The 14,030-nt window shown below is 43.0% G+C and overlaps 1 protein-coding gene across 10 annotated transcripts in view; it reads right to left on the reverse strand.

The window, feature by feature from the left end:
- The window catches only part of ptprk (protein tyrosine phosphatase receptor type K), a 238,751-nt gene that overhangs the window by 60,809 nt on the left and 163,912 nt on the right, over positions 1-14,030 (reverse strand). For all 10 annotated transcript variants that reach the window (XR_013817575.1, XM_079830324.1, XM_079830320.1 and 7 more), the window contains exons 8-12: positions 13,411-13,713; positions 7,214-7,323; positions 5,911-6,112; positions 2,306-2,411; positions 155-428 (exon numbers count right to left, since the gene is read on the reverse strand). Coding sequence is in view for 9 of the 10 variants with exons in the window: in XM_079830324.1 (XP_079686450.1) it covers positions 155-428; positions 2,306-2,411; positions 5,911-6,112; positions 7,214-7,323; positions 13,411-13,713 (995 nt within the window). In the remaining variant the exon portion in view is untranslated. The remainder of the gene's footprint in view (positions 1-154; positions 429-2,305; positions 2,412-5,910; positions 6,113-7,213; positions 7,324-13,410; positions 13,714-14,030) is intronic.

A 14,030-nucleotide genomic window follows, 5' to 3' on the forward strand; every position in this document is an offset into this window, starting at 1 on the left:
ATCACACACTCACTAAAGTTACACAAGTCTAATTATAATTATCAGGTTATAATACACCAATAAAAGGGCCTGAAGCAGCACGAATGGGAAAGGACAGGACAGTTGTGATTGTGTAGCAATATGAGGTGTGTGTGTTCATCTGTCATCCGCTGACCTTCTCCACGCTGCTGACGGCCTGAAAGTAGATGTTGTAGTTTTTGCGGGGGGCGAGGGGGGCGTTCCAGTAGCCGTGGTACGTCTTGTTGTCTCCCACCGTGAACGGCAGCGGCTCTGGGAGATTCCTGGGCGGGAGCTCGGCCGCGAAGTAATACGGCAGCCCGGCGCTGGCGGCGTTCTGATAGGACACCGGCTCACGGTAACACTCGCCGCCTCCGGCCTCCCGCCGGGCTCGGTGCGGGTTGATCTCCTTCACTACGATCTGATAGGAGCTGTGGATGACGGACAGAACAGCACATTCATTACATCCACAGCAAGACCTCAAGCTTTCACCTCACACAAGCGCATGAACAATCATCTCATCATATCATTTCTTCTGTGTTTTTACTCACTGACAAAATCTCAATCATTCAGACGTCCCAAGTTTCCATGTTTAACTCTATAAAGCCAACTTTATCATATTGTATATGCACATTTATTAGTCTCTATATGATCCTCATGATCAGGACATGATCTCCTGCAGTCCTTCTGTCTCTGACTGATAGTTTAAACTCTTTAACCCCTAGGAGTCTGAGCTGTTTTGGGAAGTTTTGACATGCTCTGACATTTGTGTTTTTTTCAGTTGCTTATAAACACATTAATGGCAAAAGTGTAATTACACTGTATTCAGCACAAACTGGGCTACCAGAATATGTGAGCAACATGTATGTACATGCTTGTATTTTTGAGAGAAAATTTGTTTATGCATGTTTTGTGAGATTTGTTTTTTTTTTTTTTTAATTAAGGCCTCAAAACACACAATAGATATGTGTCCACAAGGCTTTTGACTCCAGGGTGCATTTGTCTAGAGTTTTTGCTTCAAACTGATGTGAGAATCATTGAGCCTACTCATTCACATAAAACAATACACTGATTTAAAATGTGTAAGACGGTTTTTCTTCACAAAGCGAGTATGTGAGGAGGCGTGATAGCTAATGAATAATGATGAGATAACACCTGAGATGACAAAAGAACATAATATCCTGCATAATGAGCTGCATAATGAACGAGCTTCAGGTAGGCCTATGTGACAGAGAGCAACAGGACAAAGGACGTATATTATAAATTGTACTAGTAAATGGATCTTGATTTAAGAATGTTTAAATATTTAGAGTAGTAGTAGTCTCATGCTAAAAAAATAAATAATAAATAATTAAAATTAAGATACAATTTATACAAAAACGAAATTCACTGTAAAGAAAGCAAATAACTTTCTACAAAACCCCCCCCCAAAAAATTATACAAAACAAAACTCGATATTAACTCGACTGTCCAAGCATCGTGGAAAATCTGCCCTGATTTCATCAAATAAACACAAGAATAACTTTGATATTATTAGTAATATTTCAGCTGGACTGAAGCAGCTTTACTTGATTATCCATCATTTATTAGAAGCATTATGATCGTCAGGCTTTTGAGGACGGTTCATTTGTATTGTATTGCATTATATACAGAGCGTTTAGCATTTAAATATCATCTTACTATGACATATTACTGGCAGATATTGATATTGAAATGCATTTATGTAAGATCTCATTGATTTACATTACAAGCATCAGAACTTCATCACTTTTTGTCCATATAAATATCAGCATCTGCAGCCAATTGTATATTTTGTGCTCAGTTTGGGCCTTATTTTCACAGTTCAATAAACTCTTCCATTTCAGGAAAAATATTATTGTCTGACTATTATGTCAGGCATTAGAGAGTTAAATCATTTTACATAAAAACGCCACATGAAACACTGTGTGCTCTAATAGCATCCGTATTTCCCTTCACTTTCCCAGTGGTCTTTTTCTGCTTTTTCTGAACTTCAGTAAATAAGTCTCTCCTCCTCTTCTGTGTCTGTAGGAGTGAGTCTGTCACACTGATAACTGAGTTACTGAGAGACAGAGAGGAAGAGCTGAGAAACACACACACACACACACACACACACACACACACACACACACACACACACACACACACACACACACACACACACACACACACACACACACACACACACACACACACACACACACACACACACACACACACACACACACACACACACACACACACACACACACACACACACACACACACACACACACACACACACACACACCTGATGGGAGCTCCTTTAGCCTGGGCAGGTTTCAGCAGGACGGTGATGGTGGTGGCCGTCTCGTTCAGGGACGCCTCCGACCCGTCATACTCCTCTAGAGTCGGCGCTACACACACACACACACAGAGAGAGAGAGAGAGAGCGAATGTGTCAACAGTTTCTCATTAATACAGTCGTGTGTTGGCGAAGCTTCACTGAAACTCAATCCTGAACTCTACAAGCTGTTCACAACTCAGAGTCGCTGGAAAACAAGTCAGTGTTTGCACGAAAACAACGAGAATCTCAAACTGCTTAAACTTAATACTGTACAAACACACACACACACACACACACACACACACACACACACACACACACACACACACACACACACACACACACACACACACACACACACACACACACACACACACACACACACACACACACATACACCAACTATACAAAACATGAGCAAACTGAACAGAAATACAGTAACACTGATTATTACAACTAAATACATTTTAGCCCAGGCCAATAAATTAATATTAACATGTTAATCATGTATTAGTAAATGTTAAAATGAACACACACACACACACACACACACACACATGTAGTGTTTTCATCTTTTATGGGGACTTTCCATAGGCGTAATGGTTTTTATACCGTACATACCGTATATTCTATCCCCTTACACTGCCCCTAAACCTACCCATCACACACACACACACACACACTGCCCCTGCCCCTAAACCTACCCATCACACACACACACACACACACACACTGCCCCTGCCCCTAAACCTACCCATCACACACACACACACACACACACTGCCCCTGCCCCTAAACCTACCCATCACACACACACACACACACACACACACTGCCCCTAAACCTAACCCTCACAGGAGACATTCTGCAATTTTACATTTTCAAAAAACATCACTTAGTCTGATTTATAAGATGTTTTCCTCATGGGGACCTAAAAATGTCCCCACAAGGATGAGGATTTCGGATATTGCTATCTTTGTGGGGACATTTTGTCCCCATAACGTGATGATTACCAGTCCACACACACACACACACACACACACACACACACACACACACACACACACACACACACACACACACACACACACACACACACACACACACACACACACACACACACACACACACACACACACACACACACACACACACACACATGTTGGGTTTTCATATTTTATGGGGACTTTCCATAGGCGTAATGGTTTTTATACTGTATAAACCGTATATTCTATCCCCCTACACTGCCCCTGCCCCTAAACCTACCCATCACACACACACACACACACACACACACACACACACACACACACACACACACACACACACACACACACACACACACACACACACACACACACACACACACACACACACACACACACACACACACACACACACACACACACACTGCCCCTGCCCCTGCCCCTGCCCCTAAACCTACCCATCACACACACACACACACACACACACACACACACACACACACACACACTGCTCCTGCCCCTAAACCTACCCATCACACACACACACACACACACACACACACACACACACACACACACACACACACACACACACACACACACACACACACACACACACACACACACACACACACACACACACACACACACACACACACACACACACACACACACACACTGCCCCTAAACCTACCCATCACACACACACACACACACACACACACACACACACACACACACACACACACACACACACACACACACACACACACACACACACACACACACACACACACACACACACACACACACACACACACACACACACACACACTCTGTCCCTGCCCCTAAACCTACCCATCACACACACACACACACACACACACACACACACACACACACACACTGCCCCTGCCCCTAAACCTACCCAACACACACACACGCTCACACACACACATACATAAATACACATACACACATACATTAACATAAACACACACCCACATATGCACAGACATACACAAACACTCTCTCACACACACACACACACACACACACCCAAACACACACACACACACACACACACACACACACACACACACACACACACACACACACACACACACACACACACACACACACACACACACACACACACACACACACACACACACACACTCAAACACTGACAAACACCCACACACTCACACAAATATACATAAACGCCCACACACACACATACCTACACACACGCCCTCACCCTCCCTCACAACACACACACACAGACACACACACACAGACACACACACACACACACACACACACACACACCTACACACACTCCCTCACACACACACACAAAACCCCTGTAATTTCACTCTGCATGAATAATTCATTTAGTCTTTCTCTTCCTTTTCAAAGGCAGGTTTTTCCTCCCTCATGTTTTGTTAGCTCCACCTACACTTCTCTCACTCTCAACAAATCTGAAGTGATGGATTTCTGAAACGCTAGGAAATCATATTTCCCCTGATCGCGTGTGTATGACATGTGGAGCGGTGAAGAGCACAGCAGCAGAGCCTGAGGGGACGTGATGAGGTTACGCTCCTCCACGCTCATTAGCCAAACACAGGAAGAGCTTTTACATCCAGCTCAGCTGATTACAGCCCATAATTCAACATCCTTTCAGAAGCAGACGCAAACAAACAAACAAAGACGGGCTCATTCATCTTTACAGAACACCTTCTCAATTAGTGAACCACAAATGAGCTGACTTTGGTGAACGGGTCAAAAGTTATTCAAAAATACTGATTACACAGCAACACATGTTGCAAAGCTTCGGGTCGGAAAGATGGAACAAATAATACTTTTATTCAGCAAGGAGGCATTAAATTAAACATTAACGACATTTATAATAAAGATTCGATTTGTTCTTTAGACAAAAATGTTAGTCGTAACAGAATTAATTCTATTGTTGACTATAGATATACGAGCAGTGATGCCAGTACTCTAATCGGACTACTTTTCTCCAGTAACGAGTAATCTAACGCGTTACTATTTCCAAACCAGTAATCAGATTCAAGTAATTTATCCGAGTCACTGTGAGTTATTATTTTAGTCATTTTCCTTAGTAAAAATATACATTTCTGCTTTCTTCTTGCGTCTCGGGGAGAGTATTTGTATTAAGTGAAGTCAATAAAGACTGTCTTTATTACATTTTTTATAAAAACATGTTTTTTTTTCAGGAAATATTTCTTAATTTCAATTTAAAATTTCAGGAGATAGATTTTTTAACGTTACTGTTAAAAATGCACTTCCAATAAAGTGAGTGTTGTCATTTCTATGTTGCGGCGGCAGGGGTGTTTTCTGCAACTGCTGAATGTAACTAATAAAGTAACTTGTAATCTAACTTAGTTACTTTTAAAATCAAGTAATCTGTAAAGTAACTAAGTTACTTTTTAAAGGAGTAATCAGTAATCAGATTACTTTTTCAAAGTAACTGTGGCAACACTGTATACGAGACACTGACTAAATGGTCCAATCAGAAGACTAGCACAACACTAATCCACACACACACACACACACCTGATATGTTGGTGGTGACGTTGAGTGTGGTCGGAGGTCCGAATCCCTTGCTGGTGCTGGCCCGGATCAGGAACTGGTAGGTGGTGCCCGGGTGGAGCGGTGTGAAGTTGTTTCGCGAGCTGTTCCAGGGCAGCGACACCAGCACGGGCGGCCGCAGCAGAGGCACCGACGGGTCGAACGAGTGCACGCTGCTGTAGCTGATCTGGAGACAGCAACACATCACACACAGCGGCATTTATTCTTAACCCTCTGGGGTTCTTCATTTATGGGTCACACTCAGGACCTTCTGCTCAAAAATGACCCGGAGGGCGGGATTAAGATAAAAAAGATTTGAGTAAAATCTATGAAATATATTTTTGTTCAATAATATTTTTTCTTTTCTTTTTCTGTGTTTTGAGATAATTTTATGATTTATAATTAATATTTATGCAATAATTATGACCCATTTTTTCCCAGTGAATATAATAAAACATTTATATATAGGCAAGGCAAGGTGCACATTGAGCATTTTTATCACGCAATAGCAGATTTTTACCACTATAGTGGATCTTGCGTTTTATAATAAAAATAAAAAAAATCGTAGCTTCATCGGAATGGTCCGAAACTTGGTGACTTTATTGGTACTTGGTATATGAACACCCCAAAAAAATGTGGACAGGATTTGAAAAGTCTAAGTGGTCGTAAAAAAAAATAGTCACACTCAGTCAAAAATGACCCCCATAGAAAATGAATTGGCAAAAATATGAAAATACATGTGCATACAATCTACAAATCAGCCAGGATGCAGAAAAAAAAGACTCAACAGTGAAGGGGTGAATCTCTAAAACATCAAGAGTGCAAAACAGACAAAAAAAAAAACTCACACACACACACACACACACACTTATACACACAAAAACACACGCACACACAAATTAACGTGTGCCATTCCAAAAGCTAATTGTGTTTGTGTGTGTGTGTGTGTGTGTGAGAGAGAGTTTTTTTGTCTGTTTTGCACTCGTATTGATGTATTGTCATATTTTTGCCAATTTCCCATTCATTTCCTATGGGGGTCATTTTTGACCCGAAGGTCCTGAGTGTGACTATTTTTTTTTACGACCACTTAGACTTTTCAAATCCTGTCCCCAATTTTTTGGGTGTTCATATACCAAGTACCAATAAAGTCACCAAGTTTCCGACCATTCCGATGAAGCTATGATTTTGTATTTTTTTTAATAAAACGCTCCGGGTCATTTTTGACCCGAAGAACCCCAGAGCACAAACACAAACACAAATCTGACACATAACGTCGGCACAGCATTACCTCGTACTGGGTTATGATGCCGTTGGGCTCCAGAGGCTCCTTCCACTGCAGTGAGATCTTATCCTCAGACGGAGTCGCTCTCACAAACTCCCTGGGAACTGGCCCGGGAACTGCAGCACAGACGGAGAGAACGGGCTTTAGTGTGTGTTTGTGCTCGGCCACAGATTGATGTGTGTTTATGATGAGCAGTGCTGATATCTGAGCAGAGCCGCTGATGGGCAGTGCCAGAAGTGTCACGATAAAAGACGTCTTTTAGTTTTTGTCGCAATGATTCTATTTCTGCAACAACAACAGAAAAAGTATGACAGTTATAATGATAGTGGTTGTAGTGATTGAAACTCTCTTCACATCATGATAGCAATAAATAATAGCAGTGGTTTGAATATATTAGTGTGCAGTGTGCTTGAGGTGAGACTCCGCCCACATGCTCTTCTGATTGGCTGGGATTTTTGATTGATTTGGTTACGAGTGCAGTTTGCTTGCAGAGACTCCACCCACACACTCTTCTGATTGGCTGTGAGTTTTGATTGATTTGGTTGCGAGAGCGCTTGCAGAGAGACTCCGCCCACACGCTCTTCTGATTGGCTGTGATTTTTGATTGATTTGGTTGTGAGTGTGTTTGCAGAGAGACTCCGCCCACACGCTCTTCTGATTGGCTGTTTTTTGATTGATTTGGTTGCGAGTGCAGTGCGCTTTGAGGTGAGACTCCGCCCACACTTTCTTTTGATTGGCTGTGATTTTTGATTGATTTGGTTGCGAGTGTGCTTGCAGAGAGACTCCGCCCACACGCTCTTCTGATTGGCTGTTTTTTGATTGATTTGGTTGCGAGTGCAGTGCGCTTTGAGGTGAGACTCCGCCCACACTTTCTTTTGATTGGCTGTGATTTTTGATTGATTTGGTTGCGAGTGTGCTTGCAGAGAGACTCCGCCCACACGCTCTTCTGATTGGCTGTTATTTTTGATCGATTTGGTTGCGAGTGCAGCGCGCTTACAGAGAGACTCCGCCCACACGCTCTTCTGATTGGCTGTGATTTTTGATTGACTTGGTTGTGAGTGTGTTTGCAGAGAGACTCCGCCCACACGCTCTTCTGATTGGCTGTGATTTTTGATTGATTTGGTTGCGAGTGCAGTGCGCTTTGAGGTGAGACTCCGCCCACACTTTCTTTTGATTGGCTGTAATTTTTGATTGATTTGGTTGCGAGTGTGCTTGCAGAGAGACTCCGCCCACACGCTCTTCTGATTGGCTGTTTTTTGATTGATTTGGTTGCGAGTGTGCTTACAGAGAGACTCCGCCCACACGCTCTTCTGATTGGCTGTTTTTTGATTGATTTGGTTGCGAGTGCAGTGCGCTTACAGAGAGACTCCGCCTACACACTCTTCTGATTGGCTGTGATTTTTGATTGATTTGGTTGCGAGTGCAGTGCGTTTGCAGAGAGACTCCGCCCACACGCTCTTCTGATTGGCTGTGATTTTTGATTGATTTGGTTGCGAGTGCAGTGCGCTTTGAGGTGAGACTCCGCCCACACTTTCTTTTGATTAACTGTGATTTTTGATTGATTTGGTTGCGAGTGTGCTTGCAGAGACTCCGCCCACACGCTCTTCTGATTGGCTGTTTTTTGATTGATTTGGTTGCGAGTGCAGTGCGCTTACAGAGAGACTCCGCCCACACGCTCTTCTGATTGGCTGTGATTTTTGATTGATTTGGTTGCGAGTGCAGTGCGCTTACAGAGAGACTCCGCCCACACGCTCTTCTGATTGGCTGTGATTTTTGATTGATTTGGTTGCGAGTGCAGTGCGTTTGCAGAGAGACTCCGCCCACACGCTCTTCTGATTGGCTGTGATTTTTGATTGATTTGGTTGCGAGTGCAGTGCGTTTGCAGAGAGACTCCGCCCACACACTCTTCTGATTGGCTGTGATTTTTGATTGATTTGGTTGCGAGTGCAGTGCGCTTACAGAGAGACTCCGCCCACACGCTCTTCTGATTGGCTGTGATTTTTGATCGATTTGGTTGCGAGTGCAGAGAGACTCCGCCCACACTCTCTTCTGATTGGCAGTGATTTTTGATCGGTTTGATTGTGAGTGCAACGCGGTTGCAGAAAGACTCCGCCCACACTCTCTTCTGATTGGCTGTGATTTTTTATTGATTTGGTTGCGAGTGCAGTTCGCTTACAGAGAGACTCCGCCCACACGCTCTTCTGATTGGCTGATTGTTGATTGATTTGATTGCGAGTGCAGTGCGTTTGCAGAGAGACTCTGCCCACACGCTCTTCTGATTGGCTGTGATTGTTGATTGATTTGATTGCGAGTGCAGTGCGTTTACAGAGAGACTCCGCCCACACGCTCTTCTGATTGGCTGTGATTGTTGATTGATTTGATTGCGAGTGCAGTGCGTTTACAGAGAGACTCCGCCCACACGCTCTTCTGATTGGCTGTGATTGTTGATTGATTTGATTGCGAGTGCAGTGCGTTTACAGAGAGACTCCGCCCACACACTCTCAATATTAGTGACCAGGCCTGACAAACTGGACGGAAGTTTGAATTCTCATAGTCCCTAAAACCTTCTGCTTCCATGACTGATGTTACTTCAGCTGACGAATATAAATCATGCCTACATCTGGAAATCTTTTTATTTAACACTAATTCTGTACCTGGCTGGGAGACATGCTCATTAAATCATTCTGCAGGATAAAATAGGCCATCAGCACAACACAAAAGAAAGGGGCAGAAATGATGGCACACGGGTAGGAGCATGTCATTTCATCAAAACGTCCGCTTCAAGTCATTTGCATATGCACAGATGAATACAAACGGTGTTCCTAAACCAGGGTCTGTCGGCGCTGAGCCCAAGGAGCCGCTGACGCTGGCCTTTATTGTGCCGCAACACTATTCACGTCAAGACTGACGGAAAACTTCTGCGAGCGATGTGCACGTCCCAGATGTGTCAAGAAATCACAGCATCTAACCCACTTATGACTGTCAGGTGCGCTTGTGTTCAATATATCCCTGCCTTTATCCTTATTTGAATTATTCGCCTCACTCATCTCCCGGAAAAAATAAAGAGTTATATTTATACATTCCTGACATGTTTTGATCTGTTCCTCCATGAGAGAGACGTTGCATGAAGAGCTTTAACTGTCAGCGCAATCATGTAAACATTTTAAATGGGCCAGAGCTACTCTTGATCATTGGGATGTATTGTCAGACGGCCGCTCTTCATTGTTTCAGCAGATCTAGATGGGCTGCTGGACGCTTTGAGGGCGGGATTTGGAGTTGACACTATTATTTTCAAATGTCATGAGGATGCATGAGCAGGTCACATCATTGAGCAGAATCAAACGCTGACACACATCTCGCCGTGCCACTCGCGCATCGGATCTGTTCAGAGAGCAGAAACAATCTGAGGTTTGTTTCCATTGGCAAACTGAACTGCCACTGAACCTCAGACTCTAAGCTCTTCTCACAAACGTCTGTAAACGGAGGAAGACCGTCACGCCCTGGGGTTGAAGCCGTGAGCGTCTAAACTCTGTAAACTCTGCTTATATCCTCCTCACTGTGGATCATGTGCAAGCTGCTTTTTACACACTAAACAAATAAAAATATCTTTTAATTCACTCTGAATGAACCCTATATGGGCTTCTATGATCCAATACGGATGCAAAAAGCCCTTGGGTGAATCTATGCATGCTGCAAATGATAATCTGATAATCCTCTGATTCGATATGTGGTCTCTCGACTGGCCGATCACATTGTGATGATGCAGAAGATGCAAGTATATTGAGCTTTGGTTGGGAGATCATATTCTCAAAACATGCTAGTTCTCTTCAGTTCGTCACTCATTCTCTATAGGGTTCAGGTCAGGGACTGGGACGGCCTTCGTTTTGTGCTCAGTCACACATTTTTGTGTTGATTTTGAATCATTGTCCTGATGGAAGATCCAACCACGGCCCATTATCAGATTTCTAGCAGAAGCGTCAGGTTTTGAGTTTTTATCTGTTGGTATTTGCTAGAATCCGTGAAGAAGTCCAGGACCTCCACCAAAAAAATAGTCCCAGAACTTTAAAGATCCAGCGGCATGGGGGACTTTATCCCATCTGGTGTGTTTGCTGCCATAAAGCTCTTTTAGTGTCATGTGACCACAGAACCAGGTCCGTCTGAAGCTCCAGTCGTGTCCAGTCTGGAGTTTGTTTCTGGATGAGCGAGGAGGATTTTCTTCAAACCCTCCCAAACAACATGTGGTGATGTAGGAGATGTTTGATCATTGTTTTAGTCTTTCTGAGCCCAAGACTCGACTAATCTCTGTGATTCTCCATCTGTGATCTTGAGAGTCTTTGTCCACTCAAACTCTCCTCCTCTCGTGCATTAGGCCGATACACACACACACACACACACACACACACACACACACACACACACACACACACACACACACACACACACACACACACACACACACACACACACACACACACACACACACACACACACACACACACACACACACACACACACACACACACACACACACACACACACACACACACACACGTCAGATTCAGAACATCTTTAGTGGATTGAGCTTCTTAATTATCGCCCTGATGGTGGAAATGAGGATTTTTAATGCTTTAGCTCTTTACTTTTTATTTTGTGAAGCTCATCAATGTTTTGCTGCACCTCAGAACTATATTCTGTGCTTTTACTTATCGTGATGATGATTAATTTGGCCTTTGTGTTTCCTCATATTCATACTCCTGTGGAACAGGAAGTCTTGGCTGGACAGTTTCATGCTCCGAGTCACCCTGGTGTGCAAAACATGTGAATATTACTGGGAATATACTTCAGAGATAAATTCAAGGGGTGCCAATAATTATGGCCGACATATTTTGGAGAAAAGCATTTATTTCATAATGAGATTTCCCCCGCTTTCAATTGTTTTACTTCAATGAAAGGTTCGAATGTTGTGCATTTTGTGAATGAAAGATCAAAAGGATAAACAATTTTCACAGCTGCCTTTGCTCATATTTACCTGTTATTAATTCTGACCACAACTGTAAATGCGCTCGTTGTATGTGCGAACATATGATGGTATTTTGACCAGCTTTGAGAACTTGTGAAGAGCTTATAAAGTGTGTGAAGGAGTCAAAACAAGCGGCAGGAATACCTCCGTCACACACACACACACACACTGCAAAAAATGCTCTTCTTACTCAGTATTTTTGTCTTATTTCTAGTCTAAATATCTAAAAATTCTTAAATCAAGATGCATATACTAGATAAGTAAAATGACATCATTTTTCTTGTTTTCTGGGGAAAAAAATCTAAATGAAGCAAGTTTTTGCTTAAAACAAGCAAATTTATCTGCCAATAGGGTGAGAAAAATAATCTTGTTTCTGATTGAAATTGTCCCAAACAGAAATAAGATTCTTTTTCTCACCCCATTGGCAGATCATTTTCCTTGTTTTAAGCAAAAACTCGCTTCATTTTGATTTTTTTCCCCAGAAAACAAGAAAAAATATCTTATGTCATTTTACTTATCTAATATATGCATCTTGATTTAAGATTTTTTTTATATTTGGACTGGAAACAAGAAAAAAATACTAAATAAGAAGAGCATTTTTTGCAGTGCACACACAGATCTTCTGCGAGGAGATGTGGTTCTGACGCCTGTACCGAACTGTTATGGACTATTTTGACTACACTGTCCTGTTTAGATTCGCAAGTCCTGTTTCTGGTACATTTAGATGCCTTTGGTTCATATTTCAGTCTAACCGCACCAGAGTTCATTTGGAAGCGGACAGAGGCCCATCGCAAAAGTGTTCGGATGGCATTCGTTTGAATCAAATCAAACCTACTAAGAGTGAACTGATACACACCCTAAGAGGACAGATATTACTAATATCCTACCAAAGGCATTGAATGTATTATGAATAGATAATACGTGCAGAAAGGCCCGTTATAGTAAGAGCTTTGTCCCTACAGCCATACGGGCTTTAAATAATCCTCTTAAAGTATAGAGACATCAGCCATCGGTGTGTTGTGCTCTTGTCTCTGTTGTGATCCCCGGTGTCTATTAATGTATAATCTGCATATTATTTTGAGTCTGCATGTGTTTGTGTTATGTGGAAAAGTCTTGATGTTTAATTGCACCTATGGGTTGTTTAATGTGTGTAAGGATGGGATCACTGCTGTAGTTGTCGTACCGTCCTCCTCCGTCTGGATGATGGTCTCGTCGCTCTCCTTGCGTCCCTCTGGGTTGGTGAGGATCATCTTCAGGCTGACGTTGGTGTTGGGAGGCAGGTTGCCCACCACGTGTCGGGGGGCTTTGGGGTCCATCTCCAGGCAGTCGGCTTTGCTGTGGTTGGGGGTTTTGTGGTAGTGGTAGCAGATGGTGACGTTGAAGGTGTGGCAGCGGGTGATGTTGTAGCCCAGCGACTCCCAGTCCACGGCGATGAAGCGCGCCTGCGTCTCCGCGATCTTCAGGCTCTTGGGCGTCCGCATGGGTTCTGAGAGAGAGGACGAGAGACGGGTTACTCACACAGTCGGACTCTGAAACACTTCGTTCTTAAAATGCAATTCATAAGTTGTCACGGCAGTGTTAATTTCGTTGACGAATAATTTTCGTCATAATTTTGCTTTTTTCACTGAGGAAAACGAGATGATAACTAAATAAAAACTAGTGTTGGATGACTAAAACTATAACGAAAATCAACTGTCATTTTCGTCAACAAATAAAAACGAGATGAAAATGTTAAGGAGGGTCGATTAGGGAAGAGATCCAGTCAGATCTGATGTCCTGTGTAACAGATGAACACATTTGTAT

The sequence above is a fragment of the Gobio gobio genome, assembly GCF_949357685.1.
Source record: "Gobio gobio genome assembly, chromosome: 12".
Classification (NCBI taxonomy): domain Eukaryota; kingdom Metazoa; phylum Chordata; class Actinopteri; order Cypriniformes; family Gobionidae; genus Gobio; species Gobio gobio.